At 38.3% G+C, this 23033-nt stretch overlaps 1 protein-coding gene across 6 annotated transcripts in view; it reads left to right on the forward strand.

Annotated features, from left to right (window-relative positions):
- DMD (dystrophin) overlaps positions 1 to 23033 on the forward strand; it is a 2174064-nt gene that overhangs the window by 1946949 nt on the left and 204082 nt on the right. For all 6 annotated transcript variants that reach the window (XM_031660704.1, XM_031660695.1, XM_031660696.1 and 3 more), the window contains one exon: positions 15727 to 15787. In XM_031660704.1, the coding sequence (XP_031516564.1) occupies positions 15727 to 15787 (61 nt within the window). The remainder of the gene's footprint in view (positions 1 to 15726; positions 15788 to 23033) is intronic.

Genomic DNA, 23033 nt, shown 5'->3' on the forward strand with positions numbered 1-23033 from the left:
TCTGTAGAGACAGTAAAGGCACCTGGCGATACTGCATTGACTTGTTCGTAACCTGACTTAACCCAGATGACCCAGAGACTGTAACCACCATTACCTGGAGGAAAGTTCTCTGGTAATGCAGTCAGCCAATTATGTTCGAATTTACTCAAAAATTCCTTGAGCATAAATTATTCTTGGCTCTATTTATGTAGGTACCTATCTTCCTATATCTAACCTTAGGAGGTTTGATTGCTTTCTTACTCTTCTAATAATCATCATGAGGTTTTTGAAGTTTTCTTTAAGTCGGTTTGAATGAGCTTTTTTTTTTTTTTTTTCCGTGAGTAATGCCACCCAACTTTGGCTATTAGATTTTGTGGGACTGTGCAGCCAGCAGCACTGGATATTAGGTATAGTTTTATCTCTGCAACTCAGTCAACTTGCCGAGAATTTTAGTATGAACTCTTGACTTCCCAGATCAAATGTGAGCCTGATACTCTAAATGACTTGGCAATCTACTGACAAATCCCATGGTGTGGTATTCTGTTCACCATGTGCAATGGTCTCAGAGCTCAGCGTTGTCTGTCTGACAGCTCATATAATATTTACAGGTTGTTATTCGTGAGGAATTTTAGTTAGCCATAAAGATTTTCACAGCTATGGCAGACACTCGAGGTCTCATTCATCACTCTTGTGACCTTCCTCTCTGGAATGTAGCCCATCTGTCTCTGCTGTTGAAATCTTTATGGAAAATCTGCCCATCTTTGAAAGTTTAGTAAGTGATCTTAAAGTTTTCATTGAATCTTTACTTTTGATATACAGTATAGACATATAAAGCGCTATCCTTATTTTAATTTAATGTTTTGAAAAGTGTTAAATTTAACTTGGCCTTTCATTTAAATGACAGAAAACTTACTCTTGCTACAGGAACTGTATGCGTCACATCAAAAGAAAATAGAAATCATACAGAAAAAAATTGGAATGGGAAAAATTACACATACATATATATATTCAACACTAATAACTACATGAAAGCTTAAATACTGTATTATAATCTTGATTATGACTTTAGGAAATGAAAAAGGTAGAAATACATTTTGCATATAATTTAACATTATAAAGAAACCCTAAGCAAATTCAGTAATGAAGTGAACTGAATAGGCTGAGTTACAGAGCACAAGAGAGGGATGACAACAATTGGATGTTACCCCTTTCCATTTACATTTTCCTCTTTGTATACACAACTTCTCAAATGCTTGCTTGCCCTCTGTCTACTCCCTCCTTGATCACTAGTGTGAAATTGCTCTTTTAAGGTCACCAGTGATCATGGGATCAAATACATCTTCTTCTTCTACACCCTTAGTCCGTCAGGCTCAAGAATTGTTTATACCTCACCAGCTAGGCTGTTCTTGTGTTTCATCCCACTTTATTCTAGTTTCTGTATTATTTTTATTTGACAGCAATTCCATTGCCACCACCATTAGGGGCATTTGCCAGGGTACATTCCCTCTTGTTTTCCTCCACTGGACCCATCTTTTTTTTTTTTTTTTGTACTTTTATAGCTTTCTTGGGGTATAATTGATATGCAAAAACATGCATATTTAATATATGTAATTTGGTAAGTTTGGACATACATATACACCCAAGATACTATTGCCACAATCAAACTAAAGATAATTAACATATCCATTACCTACAAAAGTTTTGTGTCCCTTTGCTTTTGTGTGTATCTGTGCATGGCAAGAACACAACATGAGATGGACCCTCTTTTTTTTTGAGACGGAGTCTTGCTCTGTCGCTAGGCTGGAGTGCAGTGGCACAATCTCGGCTCACTGCAACCTGCATGTCCCAGGTTCAAGCGATTCTCCTGCCTCAGCCTCCCGAATAGCTGGGACTACAGGTGCGCACCACCACACCCAGCTAATTTTTGTATTTTTAGTAGGGACGGGGTTTCACCATGTCAGCCAGGATAGTCTCAATCTCTTGACCTCGTGATCCACCCACCTTGGCCTCCCAAAGTGCTGGGATTACAGGGGTGAGCCACCGCGCCCAGCTGAGATGGACCCTCCTAATCCCCTTAAGTTTTAAGTGCACAACTCCGTATTGTTAACTATAGACACTATGTTGTACAGCAGATCTCTAGAACTTACTCATCTTGCATAAGTGAAACTTTATACCCATTGAATAACAAGTTCTCATTTCCCCTGCCCCATCTTCTGGCAACCACTTTTCTATTTACTGCTTCTATAAGGTTGACTATTTCAGACACTTCATATAAGTGGAGTCAGACAGCATTTATCCTTCTATGACTGACTTATTTCACTGAGCATGTCTGCAAGGCCCATCCACGTTGTCACCAACGGTAGGAACCTTGTTTTTTTAACGCTGAACAATATTCCATTGTATGAAAATGTAGTGTATACATACAGTTCTCTTTGTACAATCTTCCTTCCTTAAAGAGTCCAGCCGTTCTCATAGCATCTGCTATGATTCTAGTCCTTATGGTATTGTCCTTTGACTTGCATTTCAGTGAAAAGAACCAAACTTATGCTGATGCAAACACCTGTACACAAATGTTGATACCAGCTTTACTCATGATTGCCAAATGCTAATCAGTCTATGGGCCTCTGTTTTTCACTGCATAAAATATAAACTAATCTGTTTATCATTCATGCTGATGAATGGTGGATGAATGGTCTAGCTAAGAATGAAAGATCTGTTGTATAGATGCCATTGATCTAGGAAGACAGAGATGTAGAAAGAAGTGCCGTAAGCCCAGGCAGTTAGATAGTATTCAAAGGCATTTCTCTCTGCCATACTTTATACTATATGTGCCACATTAACAGTAGTTAGGAGTGAATTCAAGGCTAAAGATAAATGCTGCCCAGGTGAGAGAGAAAGAATTGATTCCACAATTACCATCATTCAGACAACACATCATAGCTATGTGATTACAAACATTATTCGTGTGGTGATTAACATTTTGCAAAGCAATTTCATATTGATTTTCTCATTTTATCTCGACAACATTTTGATGAGGGAGATATCATTGTTCCCATTTGGAATATAAGGAAAATAAGGCTTAGGCAGGAAAAAAGACTAGTTTAAGATCATGAAGTGATAGGGGAGTCAGGACTCAAATCTAGTTCTTCTGAATCTGTACTCTGGACATTTTTCTGCTTTATCCAGCTGCCTCTCAAGATGCTGGATTGGGCTTTGAAGTAGAAAGCCGACATCCTGAGTGCCTTTCTAAACTCTGAGTTTTACAGTCTATCAGGGGAAGAGGAGAGTGGGAGAGGAATGTTCCCAAATAATCTATTGTATCAAGCAGTATATCTAACTTGCCTTGAGAATTTTGCCAACTAAATGCTATTGACCTGCAGAAAATTGATTTTTCCCTTTACACTTATATCAATAGAGGCTTCTGATGCCATAAGGTAATTTATGTAAAATGTTTTTAAAACGTTCATAGCCTTTAATCAAGTAAATATACTTCTAGGAATTTTGCTTTAAAAAATTAACTAAAATATGTGCAAAGATTTATCTACAAAGATGTTCACTGTGGCCTTACTTATAACAGTGAAAAACTGGAAACAACTTATATGTTCCCAAAGAGGGAATTTCTTCAATAAATCATGGTAGATCCATAAGTGGGAATTTTTTAGCAATGAAAAATCTGTTGTAACCCAACAAGCCCACTCTTAAGCATTCACCTTAGAGAAATGAAAACTTACGCTGATGCAAACACCTGTACACAAATGTCGATACCAGCTTTATTCATGATTGCCAAATGCTAAAAGCAGCCTAAATGTCCTTAAACAGTTGAATGGATAAATAAGCTGTAGTACACCCATATAATGGCATACTACTTAGCAATGAAAAGAAACAAATTATTGATACAGCAATATGGAGTATGCATTATGCTGAGTGAAATAAACCAGTCTCAGAAGGTTACATACTGTATTTATATGACATTCTGGAAAAGACAAAACTATATGAGCAGAGAACACGTCAGTAGTTGACAGGTGTTAGGGCTGGAGGAGGAGTTGACTACAAAAGGATACCATGAGGAAATTTTGGGGGTAAGGGAACTGTTTTGTCTCCTGATTGTGGTGGTCATCACATGAATCTGTACATGTGTTAAAAATCAGAACTATATACACAAAAGTGCTTTTTACCATATATACATTTTTAAATAACAAGTCAATTACAGAAGAATATATGAGCATGTAGAAAAATTGTTCACATTATATTTCCCATAATATATTTTGAGAGAAAAAAAGGCAGTGTAAAAACCTTTGTCTACAATATGATCTGAATCCCACAAAGTAAATATGTGTATATGTGAAATAACATATATGAAAACGTTAACAAGTTATAGCTGATTGGTGGGAATACAGAGGGTTACAGGGAATTTGAATTTTCTTCTGAGTGATTTTCTACAACCATGATATTGTTTTTGTAGTCAAAAAGAAAAAGAAATATTATTGAAAATTAAAGAAAACATTTTTAAAAATTAAAGAAGGGCCAGGCATTGTGGCTCACGCCTGTAATCCCAGTACTTTGGGAGGCCGAGGCAGGTGGATCACTAGGTCAAGAGATCAAGACCATCCTGGCCAACATGGTGAAACCCCATCTCTACTGAAAATATAAAACTTAGCTGGGTGTGGTGGCATGCACCTGTAGTCCCAGCTTCTCAGGAGGCTGAGGCAGGGGAATCACTTGAACCCGGGAGGCGGAGGTTGCAGTGAGCCGTGATTGCGCCACTGCACTCCAGCCTAGCGACAGGAAGAATGAAAGGTATGATGTAAGGGATGGTGTCCAAGCTGAACCGAGAATCTTGTGATTAGTCATATGGTTTGCTAGTGAAAGTGGGATTGGGATATTTCGATTAGAAGCAGGCTTGGCTGCACCTAATTAAACAATGGCTTAAACAAGGGAGGGGTTTAATGTTTCTTGTATAGAAAATCCTAGATAAGCTGGAATGGTGACTCATTTTCATCAGGAAATCAAACTTATCATATCTTTCTTCTCAACCACTCTCTTAGTGTATGGCTTCTATAGCATAAGTTGTCAGAGCCCTGCCCATATGCCCTCTGGCATTCACCATGCCCACGAACACCAAGCCTAGACTTCCATCTACAAACACCTGCAACTCTGACTTTAGGCCTTTGCTGGCCACTGGGGCCTGCTCATCGGCACAAGGAGCAGACCAGAAATGCCAGGGATTTAATGACTACCCCTCCATACTCCAGGAGCAGCCCTCAAGCAATGGTAGATAAATAACCCAGTTCCCTCATCCCTTGAGTGAGATAACTTTAAAGTGTGCTCTGCACTGAAGTGCCCAGCTGCTCCGAGCCCCAGGTGACCCCAGCAGCAATGCGTCCTTTATCAGCTTTCTTACCTTTCTGCCTTACTTCCCAACTCCTCTACCAGTGCTTCCTTGAATTGCCACCGAAACTACTTATACTCACCTTCTCTTTTTTTTTTTTTTTCAAGACGAGTCTTGCTCTGTCATCCAGGCTGGAGTGCAATGGCGCAATCTTGGCTCACTGCAACCTCGGCCTGCCAGGTTTAAGCAATTCTCCAGCCTCAGCCTCCCAAGTAGCTGGGACTACAGGCACGCACCACCGTGCCCAGCTAATTTTTGTATTTTTAGTAGAGACGGGTTTTTGCCATGTTGGCCAGGCTGGTTTTGAATTCCTGACCTCAAGTGATCTGCCCACCTCTGCCTCCCAAAGTGCTGGGATTACAGGCATGAGCCACCGAGCCCGGCCCCACTCACCTTCTTGTCTCATCTACTTCTGGGGGACTGCAACTAGATGGCTTCCATTCTCCTGATTACTATAGCTCTGCCCATCATCACATCTGTGTTCCAGGCAGGAAGAGGAATGGGCAAAGGGCAAAAGCTGCCTCTCCATTTGGTCAGTCACCTTTAAAGAACTTTCCCAGAAGCCTCACACAAATACCCACAGTTGACATGCATAGTCCTTGGGAACATTGCTGCATCCAACAGTTAGAAATTCTGTTACTAAAGAAGAAGGAGGCTCCGTATAATACAGGCAGCCTGTCTCTGTCACTGAGCACAGGGGTCTGAAAGGAAGGACAAATAAAACCATTAAGGTCACATAAGGAAGGACTGGGATAAAAAAGTGAGGAGGAGTCACTATGTAAAGGGCCTTGAATACCAAAGGAAGGAATTCTAAATTTAGTTTATTAGCTTATATATATGAGTGGTTTAAAATTAGTTTATGAAATATAGAAGGTTTTTGAGTAAAAGCAATGGGCTCCAAATAGTACTTTGGAGAAATTAATCTATTAGTGCTACACTGGATTAGCTGAGAAGCTAGGGAGAACCCGAAGACAGCTATGAGTCTATTGCCATAACAGCAGCATGAGAAAGTGTCTACACTTTGTTCCTCTACGTCCATTCTCCACACTTCCCTGCCTTGCCCTGGGCCTTGCGAGGTTGACCTGTGTGGGCTGCATGAATGGGATCCCCAGCCCTCCTAGCTTCAGGCTGGGCTCAGCCACTGGAGTACCATGGTGGGAGACGGTGGGAAATGGAGAATGACGTTGGAATGCTTATTCCCCTGACTCCCTCCCTGCCTACTTCCCTTGACCAAAGATCCTGTCACATAACCAAAGATCCTCTTTACCCTATGCACATGCTCAATGGCTCCCTTTTAAAAGTATTATCCCTTGTGATCTCCCTACTCTCTGCAAACACCTTTGTGAACAGCCCATCTACTGAAGTCTCCTCAGCTTTACCCAACTTGATTGTGCCATCCGTTTCCTGCCAGGACCCTGACTGATACAGTCCCATTATAATATATGTTCTTGTGAAACCTGATCCCATTTGAATAATAAGGCCCTTAAGGGTGAGGGACATGTTTGGACTTCTTTCCCCAACCCACCCTTGCCTGCAAATACCTAGCATGGAGCTGAGCACATAATGTGTGTTCAGTAAATACCACTTTATTGATTTTAATGCTGGAATGGCAGATGTACTCATTGAAAGATATCCTCAGAGACTAAAATTAAGAGCAAAGTAGCAGGAACTGTGTCTGTCTTACTTACTACAACAGTGTCAGAACTTTGCACAATGGGTAACACAAACAAGGTGTTCAGTAATGAAATGTTACATAATGAGTTAAATGATGTTAGTTACCTTTTTTTTCATTGGGAACTGGGACTCTGTTTTTGTCTTCATCAGGTGAAAATAAGCCTCATCTTAGCTCTTTTGAAATTAGCGTCTCTGAAACTGATCAGATAATTTATTTGATACATTTAAAACAGGAGCTATGGTGGAGATTACAGATGCCAGGGAGGCAGTTTTTGACCAGAATAAAAGGAAGTTGTTTCTAATCATCACTAAAGCTACGGAAAATTCAAAAAAGCTCCACCATAATGTGATGGCCATAAAGTTGTTAAAGCAGCTCCTGAAAAATCATTTGGTGGAAATGATGTAGAGAGTAAATGTAGATATCAGACATAATGTAGCAAACTTGGACTAGATGCTATAATAATCCTTTTTAAGATTTATGTATTTACTTGGCTTTTTGGCAAAATATTTATTATCGGTTATGTACCACACGTGCTAAAATAGAGTGAAGTTCGAAGACTAAACAGACTTGGTTGTAATCCTGGTTGCCCTCTCTACTAGCTGCATGACCTGGATTAGTTTACTGAACGTTTCTGAGCCTCGGTTGCTTCATCTGTAATAATGGAATAGCATGATCTCACAGGGTGCTTGAGAGAATTACATCAGATAACATACAGTGCAAGGCACATAGTAGAAATACAATGTATTTGTTTTCTCCTTTATTTCCTGGATCATCCATCTGATTTCATCTTGAGTAATCAACCAAAATTAGGATCTAATTTATGACCTTACTAGCTCATTTGATCTCATGTGATCTAATGTGGTACTTCAACATGTGCAAAGTAAAAATGACAATACCTACCTCACAGGTCGTTATGAGTTTGAAATGAGCTAGTTTAGGTCATGTTTCAGGTACATGAGTTGTTTTCAATAACTCCTTGTTCCTTTCTCCTCCTGCCACCTTTCCCCTCACTTCCTCTAGATCAAGCATTCTTAATGAGCATGATATTGCTCCCAAGGGGGTGAAAACTGTTTCCCGGATAAGGAAAAAAACTTACTATTTTTATGTGTGAAGCACAGATACACATAGTCCGTAAACAGACATACAGTACATCTGTAGTATTAAATTTTTATGAGGGATGAGACGACTAGAAAAAAAAAAATGTCTAAAAAGATTCCTAGGGTTTAGGGTACAGAGATAGTGGGGAAAAGATTCAGAGGCATTGCTCATTGCATCAATATGGAATGTATCCATAAGACCATTACCAGAATTTGAGTACTTCTGAGGAGCTAAGTGCCAGTGGCTAGTAGATCCTCCCTAATGCCTTTTGTTCAACCACAGAGGTGAGTTTTCCATTTTACCTCCAGTGATTGCTATATTGGTTATTTATCTAAACTGCCCCCACTTTTTTGACCCACTTATGTTATCGAACTCCAGATCCACCAAATATGAGAAAAGTAGAGAGATTAATGAATTTGTTTGGGTTGGAATTCCAGAAAGTGCTCTTTTGGCATGTCTTAAAATAACGTTAACATTCTTTTTAATTTTCTGGTTAGGCCCCTGTGCCGATTAAAATATGACTTAACACCAGGGTGCATCGCTTGGCACATTCTGTTCATCATGCGTTTACAAATGGTTGAAATAAGAACTTCCCCTAAATAATGTGGCCTGTGCTTGTGATTTTCAAAACTACCTTGGGCACAATATTGAATCCTGTCACCTCAAGGAAGGAAAAGCATTTGAAGGTAGAATTGCTACCCTTTCTTGCTCTTAATAACATACTGTATCTGTAACACAAAAGGAAATTCAGAGGTTGGTTTTGCAATAAATAAATGCATGTGTAGTTCGCTATTTAAATTCAATGGACAATACCCCATGATGCTGGTGCTGTATGATAATGGATGATTTGTACATTCAAGAATCTGAATCACAAAGCTGCCCTGGAATTACACATAGTGGTTATAGACACATCTGTAAAAGAAAATACCAAAGGACAACCCGGTGTCATATAAAAACTATTTGCCGATAAATTTGCTTTTGATGGGCTACTAAAAATGGACACATCAGGCATAAAAGATGTGTGTGTCTATTACGTAGGCTAGCTTTATGAAGAATGACAAGCTTCCACTGGTACACTGAGATAAGAAACAGCTGTTGTTGGCGTCAGTACTGCTACAAGAAATGAAAAAATTCTGTGGCACACTTATGAGCACTACCACATATTTGATCAACTTTTGAATAGATGGAAGACCAGAATCATCTGGCAGCCCCAAATGAAATTGCCAACAACCCTTAAGAATCTCTTGAGAAGGAGCACTGAACCCAATTCCATAGAACTATCATCCAATTGTGTGTTATTTCTAAAGCAAGTAGTTCCAGTGTGTGTGTATGTGGTTATGATGGAGCAGGGAAGGAATGAGGGGAGGCTGTTGTTATTTTCCTTTTTTTTTTTTTTTTAATCATGTCAAGGACATTTTTGAGTATAAAATTGTAGGGTTTCAAACAATGACTGCAAACCAGTTGCTTAGGTGAATTTATAAACTGTGAATCAAAGGGGAAAAACATCTTTCAGGAAAAAAAAATACAACGAATCTCACCATTGGACCTATTTGATGGCTACACGTAAGACCAAGGGCTTTTTAAAGGAAAATAAATGAACACTTAAGAACTGCAGTTACAAAAGGTTGAAATTTCATTTTGATCTAGAATTTATAATATTTTAAAAATTCTTTTAAAATATTTTCAGCTATTTAGTTCAAGCATATTCTGATAACTTCTCTGACATTTAATTGGAATTTTTCCCCTTTTAACGTAAACATACAAAGTCAATTCTAGATACCCTACGTAGGTCTTCCCATTAACTCAGCCAGGCAACACCGATTTTCCTCTGTCTCTTGCTGCTTGGCAGTTGTTTCTTTCAGACCGAAATCCCCTAAGCCAGGCCAGGCAGCCAGCAGCCCTCTCCAGCACACTTCTTTCTGAGAGATGCCTAAGAATAGTGTAGGAAATCCATAGTGGTACTTCTGCTGTCAGAGGATGGTCTAGCATCCTCCAAATTAGAAAGAATTTCTGGACCACTAGAATGACTTAGAAAAAAAAAAAAAAAAAAAAAACCTGGAAAGGTATAATAAGAGAAATTGTGAGGCTTCAGCCCATAGAGACCTTTAAGGAAAGAATACCCATTCTTTTCTCATTTTAGGTATTCACAGGCTTGGCATTCACAGCTAGTGAGGGCTGGACCAAGAGCTCTCTGGAGTTCTCTTCTTCCTTTTATGATGCTGGCATTTTAAGAAGAAGGTACACTGAGCAGCCAGGAGCTATAATTTCTGACTCTCCATCATGTTTCCTGCTATAGAGGGCTAGCTTTTTAATATTTCCATAACAACAGACTTTGACCAGATAGGTCAGGAAGTCTAGCCCACGTTTTGTTTGTTTGTTTGTTCTTCAGATGGAGTTTCGCTCTTGTCACCCAGGCTGGAGTGCAGTGGTGCGATCTCAGCTCACTGCATCCTTTGCCTCCTGGGTTCAAGCGATTTTCCTGCTTCAGTCTCCTGAGTAACTGAGATTACAGGCGCCTGCCACCATGCCTGGATTTTTTTTTTTTTTTTTTTTTTTTTTTTTTAGTAGAGATGGGGTTTTGTCATGCTGGTCTCAAACTCCCGACCTCAGGTGATCTGCCTGCCTCAGCCTCCCAAAGTGTTGGGATTACAGGTGTGAGCCACCACGCCTGGCCTTAGCCCATAATTTTAAATCAGATCTTATTTACTCTGTGAACTTGTTTGGACAGGAGAGCTGTATCCTACAGAAGAAAAAAGGAAAAGAGGAGAGTTGGGAAGAGAATGAAAAAGGCAAAGATGGAAAGGGAAGCAGGGAAGGCAGGAGGAAGGGAAAATAAAGGAACAGAGAAAGAAGGACAGAGAGAAATTGAAAGTCGGGGACCACTTCGAAACAGCAGCTAAATGTCTTTTTTCTCCATATTAAAAATTTCCATCTGCCAAAATGAAAAAGCATAATTAGCAGCCAAATACAAATCCGTTTCCTATATTGTTTAAATGACATATTTCCAAGGTACAAAACAGCATGTCTGGTTAAAGGTTGGGTGATTTGATCCCTCTATTACTCTATATAAAACAAAAGAAGGCCGAGGCGTGGAGAACAAGCCTGTAATCCCAGCACTTTGGGAGGCAGAGGCGGGTGAGATCCTGAGGTCAGGAGTCGAGACCATCCTGGCCGCGGTGAAACCCGTCTACTAAAAAATAAAAACTAGCGGGCCCCGGTGGCAGGCGCCTGTAGTCCCAGCCTACTCAGGAGGCTGAGGCAGGAGAATGGCGTGAACCGGGGAGGTGGAGAGCTTGCAGTGAGCTGAGATCCGACCTGCACTCCAGCCTGGGCGTGAAGCTGAGACTCCGTCTCAAAAACAAAGAAGCTGGGTTTCGTACCCTTAAATTGTCACAGCAGTAGGTGAAGTTAACTTTTTATTAGAAGCTGTTCTTTCATATTATACAGTGTAGTCAAGGATATATTAGCTTTGGCCGTTTTCTTTTTTTTTTTAATTATTATTATTATTATACTGTAAGTTGTAGAATTACATGTGCATAGCGTGCAGGTTTGTTATATGTATACTTGTGCCTTGTTGGTGTGCTGCACCCATCAACTCGTCATTTACATCAGGTATAACTCCCAGTGTCCCTCCCCCTCCCCCTCCCCATGATAGGCCCGGTGTTGAGTGTTCCCCTTCCAGAGTCAAGTGATCTCATTGTTCAGTTCCCACCTATAAGGGTGAGAACATCGCGATTATTTTGGTTTTTCTGTTCTTGTGATAGTTTGCTAAGAATGATGGATTCCAGCTGCATCCATGTCCCTACAAAGGACACAAACTCATCCTTTTTATGGCTGCATAGTATTCATGGTGTATATGTGCCACATTTTCTTAATCAATCTGTCACTGATGGACATTTGGGTTGATTCCAAGTCTTTGCTATTGTGAATAGTGCTGCAATAAACATCACGTGTGTGTGTCTTTAGAGCAGCATAATTTATAATCCTTTGGTATATACCCAGTAATGGGATGGCTGGGTCATATGGTACATCTAGTTCTAGATCCTTGAGATAAGCCATACTGTTTTCCATAATGGTTGAACTAGTTTACAATCCCACATAACAGTGTAAAAGTGTTCTATTTCTCCCACATCCTCTCCAGCACCCTGTTGTTTCCTGACTTTTAATGATCGCCATTCTAACTGGTGTGAGATGGTATCTCATTGTGGTTTTGATTTGCATTTCTCTGATGGCCAGTGATGATGAGCATTTTTCATGTGTTTGTTGGCTGTATGAATGTCTTCTTTTGAGAAATGTCTATTCATATCCTTTGCCCACTTTTGATGGGGTTGTTTTGTTTTTCTTGTAAATTTGTTGGAGTTCTTTGTAGGTTCTGGATATTAGCCCTTTGTCAGATGAGTAGATTGCAAAAATGTTCTCCCCATTCTGTAGGTTGCCTGTTCACTCTGATGGTAGTTTTCTTTTGCTTATTGCAGAAGCTCTTTAGTTTAATGAGATCCCATTTGTCAATTTTGGCTTTGCTGCCCAGAATTGCTTTTGGTGTTTTAGACATAAGTCTTTGCCAATACCTGTGTCTGAATAATTTGCTACCTAGGTTTTCCTCTAGGATTTTTATGGTAATGGAGTCCTATTAACATTTAAGTCTCTAATCCATCTTGAATTAATTTTCGTATAAGGGTAGAGAAGGATCCAGTTTCAGCTTTCTACTTATGGCTATGAATTTTTCCCAGCACCATTTATTAAATAGGGAATCCTTTCCCCATTTCTTGTTTCTCTCAGGTTTGTCAAAGATCAGATGGCTGTAGATGTGTGGTATTATTTCTGAGGGACTCTGTTCTGTTCCATTGGTCTATATCTCTGTTTTGGTACCAGTACCATGCTGTTTTGGTTACTGTAGCCTTGTAGTATAGTTTGAAGTCGGAAGTGGCGTGATGCCTCCAGCTTTGTTCTTTTGACTTAGGATTGTCTTGGAGATCGCGGGCTCTTTGGTTCCATATGAACTTTTAAGCAGTTTTTCCAATTCTGTGAAGAAACTCATTAGTAGCTTGATGGGGATGGCATTGAATCTATAAATTACCTTGGGCAGTATGGCCATTTTTCACGATATTGATTCTTCCTATCCGCCAGGCATGGTATGTTCTTCATTTGTTTGTGTCCTCTTTTATTTCAGTGAGCAGTGGTTTGTAGTTCTCCTTGAAGGGTCCTTTACATCCCTTGTAAGTTGGATTCCTAGGTATTTGATTCTCTTTGAAGCAATTGTGAATGGAAGTTCATTCATGATTTGGCTCTCTGTTTGTCTGTTACTGGTGTATATGAATGCTTGTGATTTTTGCACATTAATTTTGTATCCACCAAGAGACTTTGCTGAAGTTGTTTATCAGCTTAAGGAGATTTTGGGCTGAGACAATGGGGTTTTCTAAATATACAATCATGTCATCTGCAAACAGGGACAATTTGACTTCTTCCTTTCCTAACTGAATACCCTTGATTTCTTTCTCTTGCCTGATTGCCCTAGCCAGAACTTCCAACACTATGTTGAATAGGAGTGGTGAGAGGGGCATCCTGTCTTGTGCCAGTTTTCAAAGGGAATTTTTCCAGTTTTTGCCCATTCAGTATGATATTGGCTGTGGGTTTTGTCATAAATAGCTCTTATTATTTTGAGTCGCGTTCCATCAATACGAATTTATTGGCGTTTTTAGCATGAAAGGGCTGTTGAATTTTGTCAAAAGCCTTTTCTGCATCTATTGAGATAACCATGTGGTTCTTGTCTTTGGTTCTGTTTATATGCTGGATTATGTTTATTGATTTCGAATGTTGAACCAACCTTGCATCCCAGGGATGAAGCCCTTGATCATAATTGGTCAGCTTTTGATGTGTTGCTGAATCCGGTTTGCCAGTATTTTATTGAGGATTTTTGCATCGTGTTCATCAGGGATATTGGTCTAAAATTCTCTTTTATTGTGTCTCTGCCAGGCTTTGGTATCAGGATGATGTTGGCCTCATAAAATGAGTTAGGGAGGATTCCCTCTTTTTCTATATTGATTGGAATAGTTTCAGAAGAATGGTACCAACTCCTCCTTGTACCTCTGGTAGAATTCAACTGTGAATCCATCTGGTCCTGGACTTTTTGGTTGGTAGGCTATTAATTGTTGCCTCAATTTCAGAGCCTGCTATTGGTCTATTCAGGGATTCAACTTCTTCCTGGTTTAGTCTTGGAAAGGAAGTGTAGTTTCAAAATTATCCATTTCTTCTAGATTTTCCAGTTTATTTAGCGTGAAAGTGTTTATAGTATTCTCTGATGAGTAGTTTGTATTTCTGTGGAGATTAGGTGGTGATATCCCCTTCTATCAAAATTTTAATTCGTGGAGGTTTGGATTCCTTCTTCTCTCTTTTCTTCTTTATTAGTCTTGCTAGTGGAGCTTTGACGTTTTCTTACATCTCAATACACTGCGAAGTGAATGTACTGCGAGACTAATTTAAAAGGGAGTTTTTCATAAGAGGAAATAATGGTCAGCATCAGCTGTGCTTCAAATTATTAGCAGAATGAAAATTCAGGGAAAAAAGTATAGACACATAAAATTGCTAGATGTTAATAAGAATGCTGCTTTTATTTCTGTTTCTGATAATAGTCTGTGTTTCTTAAAGCTCCAGTGTCTTAAAACTATATTCAGGAGGAAGATTATGTTGTTGAGGAAACATTATAGTGCCTCCTCAACAAGATTATTTTGTCTTAAAGAAAGAAAAAAAAATCAGATCAAACAGTATATAAAATATATTTGTAGAGGTTCAGCTTTAGGGAAGAAATCCTACAACTTAAGTCTGAAAAAAAAAAAAAAAACTGCAAAGATCATTCGTTTGACCAATACACAGTGAAGTCATAATAAAACAAATTCCTAGTATGTGAAATGAAATTTCACCTAGAGGATTCATCACTCATAACAAAAGTCTTCTTATTACACTCTGATATCAGTAACCATTCCCTCTTTTGGTCACCTTTTCTAATAAGATCACACTGGTCAGCTGACATTTTGAGGCCCCAAATTAAGAATCTATTTGGTAAGTGAATTTGGATTCTCTTTAAATCAATAAAGAGAAAAACAAGCATATCAGAGGGATAAGCATATTACTTTAGCTTCAATAACTTAGAATGTAAATATATCACACAGGGATATTTCAGCTACTGAAATAATAAAATCCAGTCAATCAAATAGTAAAAAATATTGAGAACCAGCAACAGAAAGTATTATAAAAAAAAAAAAAAAAGCACTCAAGGGAGACACATACAAGACACCCCATCAGTCTACTCATTCAGTTTCTTATCTGTTCTATAGGTTTAGCAGTGGAAAGGTTTGTGGGTTTTTTTTTTTTTTCCTTTGCATTTATCTTTGTGCCTGAATGAGTTCAATTTCACTTAGATTAGGACAGAAATTTCAGAACAGCAGGTTAATCCGTCCTGTCTTCATGGGCAGCTGAGCAAACAGACCAATATCAGTGTAAAATTGTAATTCTGGAGATTAATGTTGTCTTTCCTGTTTGCGATGAATTTGACCTTCTTGCCTTTCTTTTTTTCCTCCCTCCTTTCCAGCATCTGTCCAGGGTCCCTGGGAGAGAGCCATCTCGCCAAACAAAGTGCCCTACTATATCAAGTAAGTTGGAAGTATCACATTTTTAAAGGAGCATTTATTGTGACTAATCTGTATATTCACAAGTGAGTTTATTTTTAAAATGTGACACTAGCCTGGCCTACAATACCTATTTCTTTTTTTTTCCTGAGGAAGCTTGGATAAAAAACTTATTCTAAAATTACCATTGTAAATTTGCTGATGCAATGGGGAACCACTTTTAAGAAAAGTTTATTTAATGTGGGATATATGGTGTGTTTTGTGACAGAGGGGGCGGATTTTTCACAATAGAACAAAAAGCTCCAGATAATTTTATTGATAGTGGGAGTCAATCTTTGCAAGAACAATTTCATTTATTTGGGGGTTTTCTCACATTTCTTCTTCAGTCAAAGGTAGAAGATTTCCACAGTTATATGTACACAACTGTTTTGGGTGAATGAATACTTCATGTTTCGAAAAGGCAGAAAGCAGCAGTCCTCGACTTGTAGGGCTTACTTGTTCATCTTGATACATAACACTCAGTATTTGTCACCTAACAACAACAGAATGATACTGTTTTCTGGAAACATTTGTGCCAGTCAAAAGAATATGGGTGCTTGGAAGCACCTTCTGTCGTATTTTGCATGAAATATAAGTGACAATACATTGGGTCAACATGGAAGAGAGAGGAGAGAGGATATTGAGTGATTATGATACCTTCACAGTCTCTCATCCATTGTACAGTAGAGTCTTACTTAAATTTAACTTTGAATTGGAAACCTCAGCAACAATTATAATTTACTGGGTTCATAAAATAGTCTTCAATACCAACTGAAGTCTTTGAACTTGCTTCTGCCATGAGTCTGACTAAAAATATTATATGTTTTCCCATTTTTGTCCGCCTGCCATCTTTTATTGAATCTGTTTTTATTCTTTCACTGCCCATCAATTCTTCTTAATTCAGTTCTAAAGCAATAACAGCAGTCCTAGATCTTCATTACTACAGTCCTCAAGAAATTTGATTTTATGCCTCTATTTTGTTAACTCAGAAAAATGGGAGTGAAGGTAGTCTTTTGACTCTTTCAGGAGAGATACGTACTTTAGGAAACGGTTTACCATTTGTCTTATTACATTTTTCCAGATGAGGTATCTCTTAACTTGAAAATTCTTTTTTAGTATACTTTGATTCTGCTTTTTAGCTTTCTTATTTTCTGAATTTAATTTTATTATTTTTGTTATATTTAATTCATTAATTTAGTCACTCAAAATTATACATTTTAAATACCTATTTAAATCACATGCTTTATTAAATAATATATTGATGTGCACATGTACTGTATTACCTTATATCCACTGTATATTTTATGGAACAATTTTCTTCAAACTCTAGACAGTGATTTTCTACATCAGTGTCTTTGTCCTCACAAATTTTTATTTCTGACTAACATGTTTGAAACCTGCTACTTCTTCAACCAATTCATAAAGCTCTCACTTTTATCCAATTCCTTTATGAACTGAAATAAAGACTCTTCTCCTTTCATAGATGAGGTTTTAGGATCACTGGAGAATTCAAGACACCTTTAAGCTATTATTCTCCAAATGACTACTTGTTTGGGGCTCACTAGAGGTCTCACATGGATTCCTAGGGTCTCCCCAGTCCCATTGTCCTTTCCCTATATATTCATCTTCTTTTCCCTGATGTTACTTCTACTACAAGAGATCCCAGTACATTGCTGTGGGGGAACGGAAATAAAAAAGAGACAAATTCCGGAAAAGCTGTAATTCCCTTCTGTGTATTAGTGTCTTGCTGTTTCTCAGTGGAATTAGAGAGCAGCTATATATCCAATTTGTTTAATGCTCCTTCACGTACCTAAAGACCATGGTGATGGTATTGATAAGGGCACAGATCTGTGAAAAAGAAAACTTATTATTATTTTAGTTCTCCAGTCTAGTCTTAAAGGCTCTGTCATTAGGTGATTGTATGGCTTTAGGCAAGTCACTTAACCTATAAAAATCTTGGTTTCTTTTCTTTTTTTTTTTTTTTTTTTTTGAGATGGAGTTTCACTCTGTTGCCCAGGCTGGAGTGCAGTAACCCGACCTCAGCTCACTGCAACCCCTGCCTCTTGGGTTCAAGCAATTCTCCCATTTTAGCTCCCGAGTAGCTGGGACTACAGGCACCTGCCACCACCCTTGGCTAATTTTTGTATTTTTAGTAGAGACGAGGTTTCACCATATTGGTCAGGCTGGTCTAGAACTCCTGACCTCAGGTGATCCACCCGCCTCGGCCTCTCAAAGTGCTTGAGCCACCGTGCCCAGCCAAACCTTGGTTTCTAATTCATAAAATAGAGAGTTGGACTAGATGATATCTAAGATCCTTTTTATCTCTAAGACTTAATGAGTATGACTCATTCAGTTGTCCTGTCCAAACTGAAAAACCTAAGATCTCAGCTTTTGTTCGATAATATCTTTATTTTTAAGATTCATTATTTTAATGAACATAATGCAAATTGTTACTTTAAAAAATAGGAATTTTATTTTTCCACTGTTTAATTAGCTTTAGATATGCCCTGTCAACCCACTCCAATTTCACCACACCTCTTTAAAGAACTCAAATCTTGGTATATAATTTAGGACTATTATACTTCCTGGCTCATAATAAGAGAGAGAGAAAAATAGGTAGGACAAATTTGCAGAAAGGTGAGTATGGAGACCTTAAAAGCCTCTGAAATAATCAGTTTCTTGGAATGAGGAAATTACGTAATTTCTCAAAAATATCTCTGAAACCTTATGGAGAGCAATTCTCTCTACAACTATAAATCTGTTTGAAATTAGGGATGATATAATTTCTCAAATATAAGTGTAAAATGTTAAACTGTAATATAGGGAAAACACATGTTTATAAAATGAACATTGTCAGTAAGCAGATGATTAATGGCACTTGTGTCTTATTAGCCATTACTATTATCTAAAATTTTCTATTGAAAGCAAATTAATTTGATGTACAAGGTTCAGTGGACTTTATGCACAGCTTAATGCCATTCATAATCTGACATGCCGTATTGGTCTAAAAAACAAAAATAAGTTTACAGTGACAATGCTTCAACCAGTCCTCGTTTTTCCTCTTTCTTATCTTGTTTGTCTTGACTTCCAGTCAAGAGTTTTTACCATAGATGCCCAGCTGCAAAACCAGGTGTCTTCTCTGGCTATGTTTTCAATGCTTTATAACTTTTTCTTTTCAATGCTGGGATAAAGGGATCGCCCACATAACAAGAGGTTTCTATACCAATAGCACAGTTCCTTTTGGTTGTTGAATTGTGCACTCATTCTTGAGATTTTAAGTCATTAACATCTTTTGCTCTAGTTTGCAAATCAGGCAGTGTTTATGCCTGCATCCTGACATCAGCTTTTCATATGATGCTAAGAACCTTGATTTTGATACTTCAAACTACATGTTTGTCTAGTTTATTTGTCCACAGCATACATCATTGTTACAGTTTTCATATTCCCTCTCCCTTGGGGCTCCCTTATTCCTGCCAGCATCTCTTTCAGGTTATTTGATTACAGCTTTCATTGCCACTGAAAAAATAATCACCAACAATGTTCAACCTGTTACAACTGCCTTTTCTACTCTCTGCCATTTTGTAGTTTTTTGGCCTACTGTCAAACTCATGAAAATTTCAATATAATAGCCTTTAACCAGCTGCTGCATTCTGTTAGGATTTCTTTCACCTTTTTATGTTGCATGCTCCCATATGGGTAAACCAAACAGAGCCAAGAACTGGGGCTCTCTTGCTTTCTTAATGAGTTAGAAAATTGTTCGTCTGTGTTCTGGACTGTCAAAAGAATTTAGGAATCTCAAACATGCATGCAGGATGTTCCCGCATAGATGTCATAATAAAAGCATAAGAAATACCACACTGGGTCAGACTAACAGGGCAACTAGCCCAGAACTCTGTCCTAGACGAAGATACCAACGGTTGTTTTGTCAGGTAACCTAGTGCATTTTACCTAAAAAATTCAGGTACATCATGACCACGTCTTAATAATGCATTGTAAATCAACTGGCAGTGAGTTTATCCAATGGTGTCAAGCTTTTCCTATTCCCCACTTCAGTTTTGTCTTAATAATAATATGTTCCATAAATGTACCAACTTCTATATAAATATAGGCATTTCAATTTCTCTTGAATCTGCATCCTTTGACCTCAAGGAATGGCCTCAATTAAATTCTTTGAAATTCAGCAAAGACATTTATTTTTGTCCAGAGTCGACTTTAGCCTCACATCCCCCCACTAATGCTTTTCATTTTCATCTTCCCAGTCTGAGAAATTCTAATCCTTTTTAGTCTTTTAGTCTGTCCTTGACTGAAAGATAAGCTTTCCCCTTGATTATCTTAGTTGTTTTTCCCTGGATCTTTTCCAGCTCTGTTATATCTTCTTTGGGATGTCGTGACTAGACTGGCCCAAATATCGGTTATGAAATTTGTTAGCATCGTCTCTAGTTTCCACTCACTCATGAAGAAAGTAAATGTTATTTGCTGTCTCCCATTGGTGCAGAAATGGAGAGATCAATTGAGGTCATAACCTCTTCTACATATATTAGTTCTAGCCAGAGGTTGGTTTTCTGCTACTTTTCTGTAATACCAGCTGAAGTGTTTGACCTTATATTTCTGCCTGCTGTCCCTTAGGAAGGATTTGATTTTTAGTCAAGCTGGTCCTTTCCTCCTTCAAAGACGCTGTGGTTGCTAAATATTGGGAAGAATTCACTAATGAAACTCAGGAGTAAACCTGCTGACTCAATCAGCAGTAATGCATTTCATCAGGTTCCCTTTTGAAATATCTCTGAAGCCCTTCACAGAAGAGTGAAAGATGAGGTTCTTGGGAACTTGCTAACTGTTCGGCTTTTTTTTTTACATGCAATGCTCAAAAAGCAACTCATGTCCAAAGGAGTGTTTATCTTTTCCTGCTGGTAATTTTGAATGTTGTATATACGTTGCTGTATATGTTGCCTGATGACCTTGATCGACCCTTCTCTTCACTCTCAATCTCACGCACGTTTCCACAACCTTTTATTGCATCTGAGTTGCTCACAACTTTCTGCTGCTTCCTGCTTAGCAAAATGCAATATAAAACCTTACTGGATGAAGTTAACGGTTGCTTCAGCCAACCTTTTTTATTACTGTTGCTGTGTGTGCTGACAAAATTGCTGATTTGGGTTCTGACTGTCCTGTCTTCTTATGGCCTACCATTCCTACAGCTCTATTAGTATGAGTATTTGACTCTCTGCATGGAACTGTGGCCATCTGTCTAGATTTACCTTTTGGTATTTGTGGCTTTCTGTATCCTGTTGATCTACATTCTGGTTTGAACTGATGGCTCTTGCTCTGGTTTTTAGTACCAGTGTTCCCCTAACTCCAGTAGCATCTGAATCTTGACACCACCTTCCCCTGCCCCCTACTGATTCCCTCTATTACTACTTTCATGGCAATTTTTTCAGATTCCAAATATGTTCCATGCTTAAAGCATATCTTGCTCTCATTCTTGCTCTAGCTCCTGTTGGTGCCAGGCATTGCTCCAATTCAAGTTTTGGTTGGTTGATTTGTTCCTTCAAAATATTGATTGCTATTTCAGTACCTGTATTTATATACAGAGGGAGCAGTGCCTAACTACATCTTAGCCTTAACAGCAGTCAACATGTTAAATATCCCTGTGTTGGCTGGTTTGCAGTAGACACGTCTTCTGCCAATGAGATGGGTTCTTATTATAAAGAAATTGGAGTATGATATTAACATGGAAAACATTTCCTCATTTCTTATTCCAGACACCTCACTCTTCTAAGAATGATACAAGTCTTCTGACATTGGGTTTGAAAATTGGTTGAATTTTGTCATAATCTTTCATACAATATGAACACATCATGTAGTATATAATTTTGTGTTGTTTCTGGCAAGATCCTTCTTGTGTATATTTTTCTTCAAAATATACCTTTTAGCACCTAAGGCAACGTTAAATAGGGGAAATTTTAAATAGACTAGGCATCATAAGACTTGAATTCTAGTTCCAGCTTTACTGTCACCTAGCTATTAATACTTGACCAATGGGAAATTGCTTATTTTCTGTGGGCCTCAGTTTCTCCCTCTGTCATTTAAGGAAGCTGAACGACATGATATCACAGGTCATTTCCAGTACTAACATTTTCTGATTTTGTGAATGTTGACTTTGAAATAGAAATTGTTTGTGATCATTTTCCAGAGAAGTGAAAATGAATCTTCATATCGCCCTTGAGGATTCTTATTGCACCATCAATCTTATCAGGATAGAAAGGACAAATAATATTAAATGTTTTACTTAACAATTTAGCACTATTGATGATGAGAAGTGGAGGCAACAGAGAATCAGCTGTCTAATTTGACCTGTCAGTCTTTGAGGATGCTGGTGAATATCTCGGGGTAATTAAATTTTTGAAATCACTGCCAAAAGCCTGATGCTCTGACTTTTCAAAAGGCTTTAGTACACAAAGATAACCCAGAGGTCAATCTTCTCTGCTGTGTTTTCTCCTCTGCCATTTGATGGTTTCAAAGGTCACATTACCTGAGTCTCATTAAGCTATGGCACCACAATGAAGGAATAGTTGGTAATACATAATTGATGATATAATCATGAAAACAATTCAGGTTAAGATATTAACGGAAAGAGACTGAAAGGGGTGCCACAGTTTTGTGCAGAGTACTGAGTCTGGCCTTTGGTTTTGTGGATCTTGTTGGAAGATGTAGATGTTGATATCATCTGTGTCTCATAGGTTCATGAAAAAAACCCTCACATCCTTTTTTGTAGTTTCATAAGCTGATTTGTATCACCTTGACTGAAATAACAGACTCCAGGAGGATAGGTGTTGTTATCTCTTTTTTCTAGCATTGTGCCTCACAGATAACAGGTACTCAGTAAATATTTGAATGAATTCATGAACATAGGTCAGTAATTCTATGTGCTTTTCAGTTTGCTGACTCATTTCACCTTCAAAAAAATCTTCTAGTATTTGTGTGTCAATTTAGATTTACCACTCAAATCCATCTCTCATGCCCTCTAGACATGAACTTTAGTGTTAGAAAGCACGCTGAGTGTTTGATAGAGTTTCTTTATAGTTCCTACAGTTTGGTGCCTAAGAGACAGTCCTTAGCATGGATGTATGAATGTATATACCAAAACCTGAGTTCTGGATCTAACAAATCTAACAATATGATAACGAGTATAACTTAGTTCAAAACCTCAAGGAGAAGGTTGAACTAGATAATG

This window comes from Papio anubis, chromosome X, assembly GCF_008728515.1.
Source record: "Papio anubis isolate 15944 chromosome X, Panubis1.0, whole genome shotgun sequence".
NCBI classification, from domain to species: Eukaryota; Metazoa; Chordata; class Mammalia; order Primates; family Cercopithecidae; genus Papio; species Papio anubis.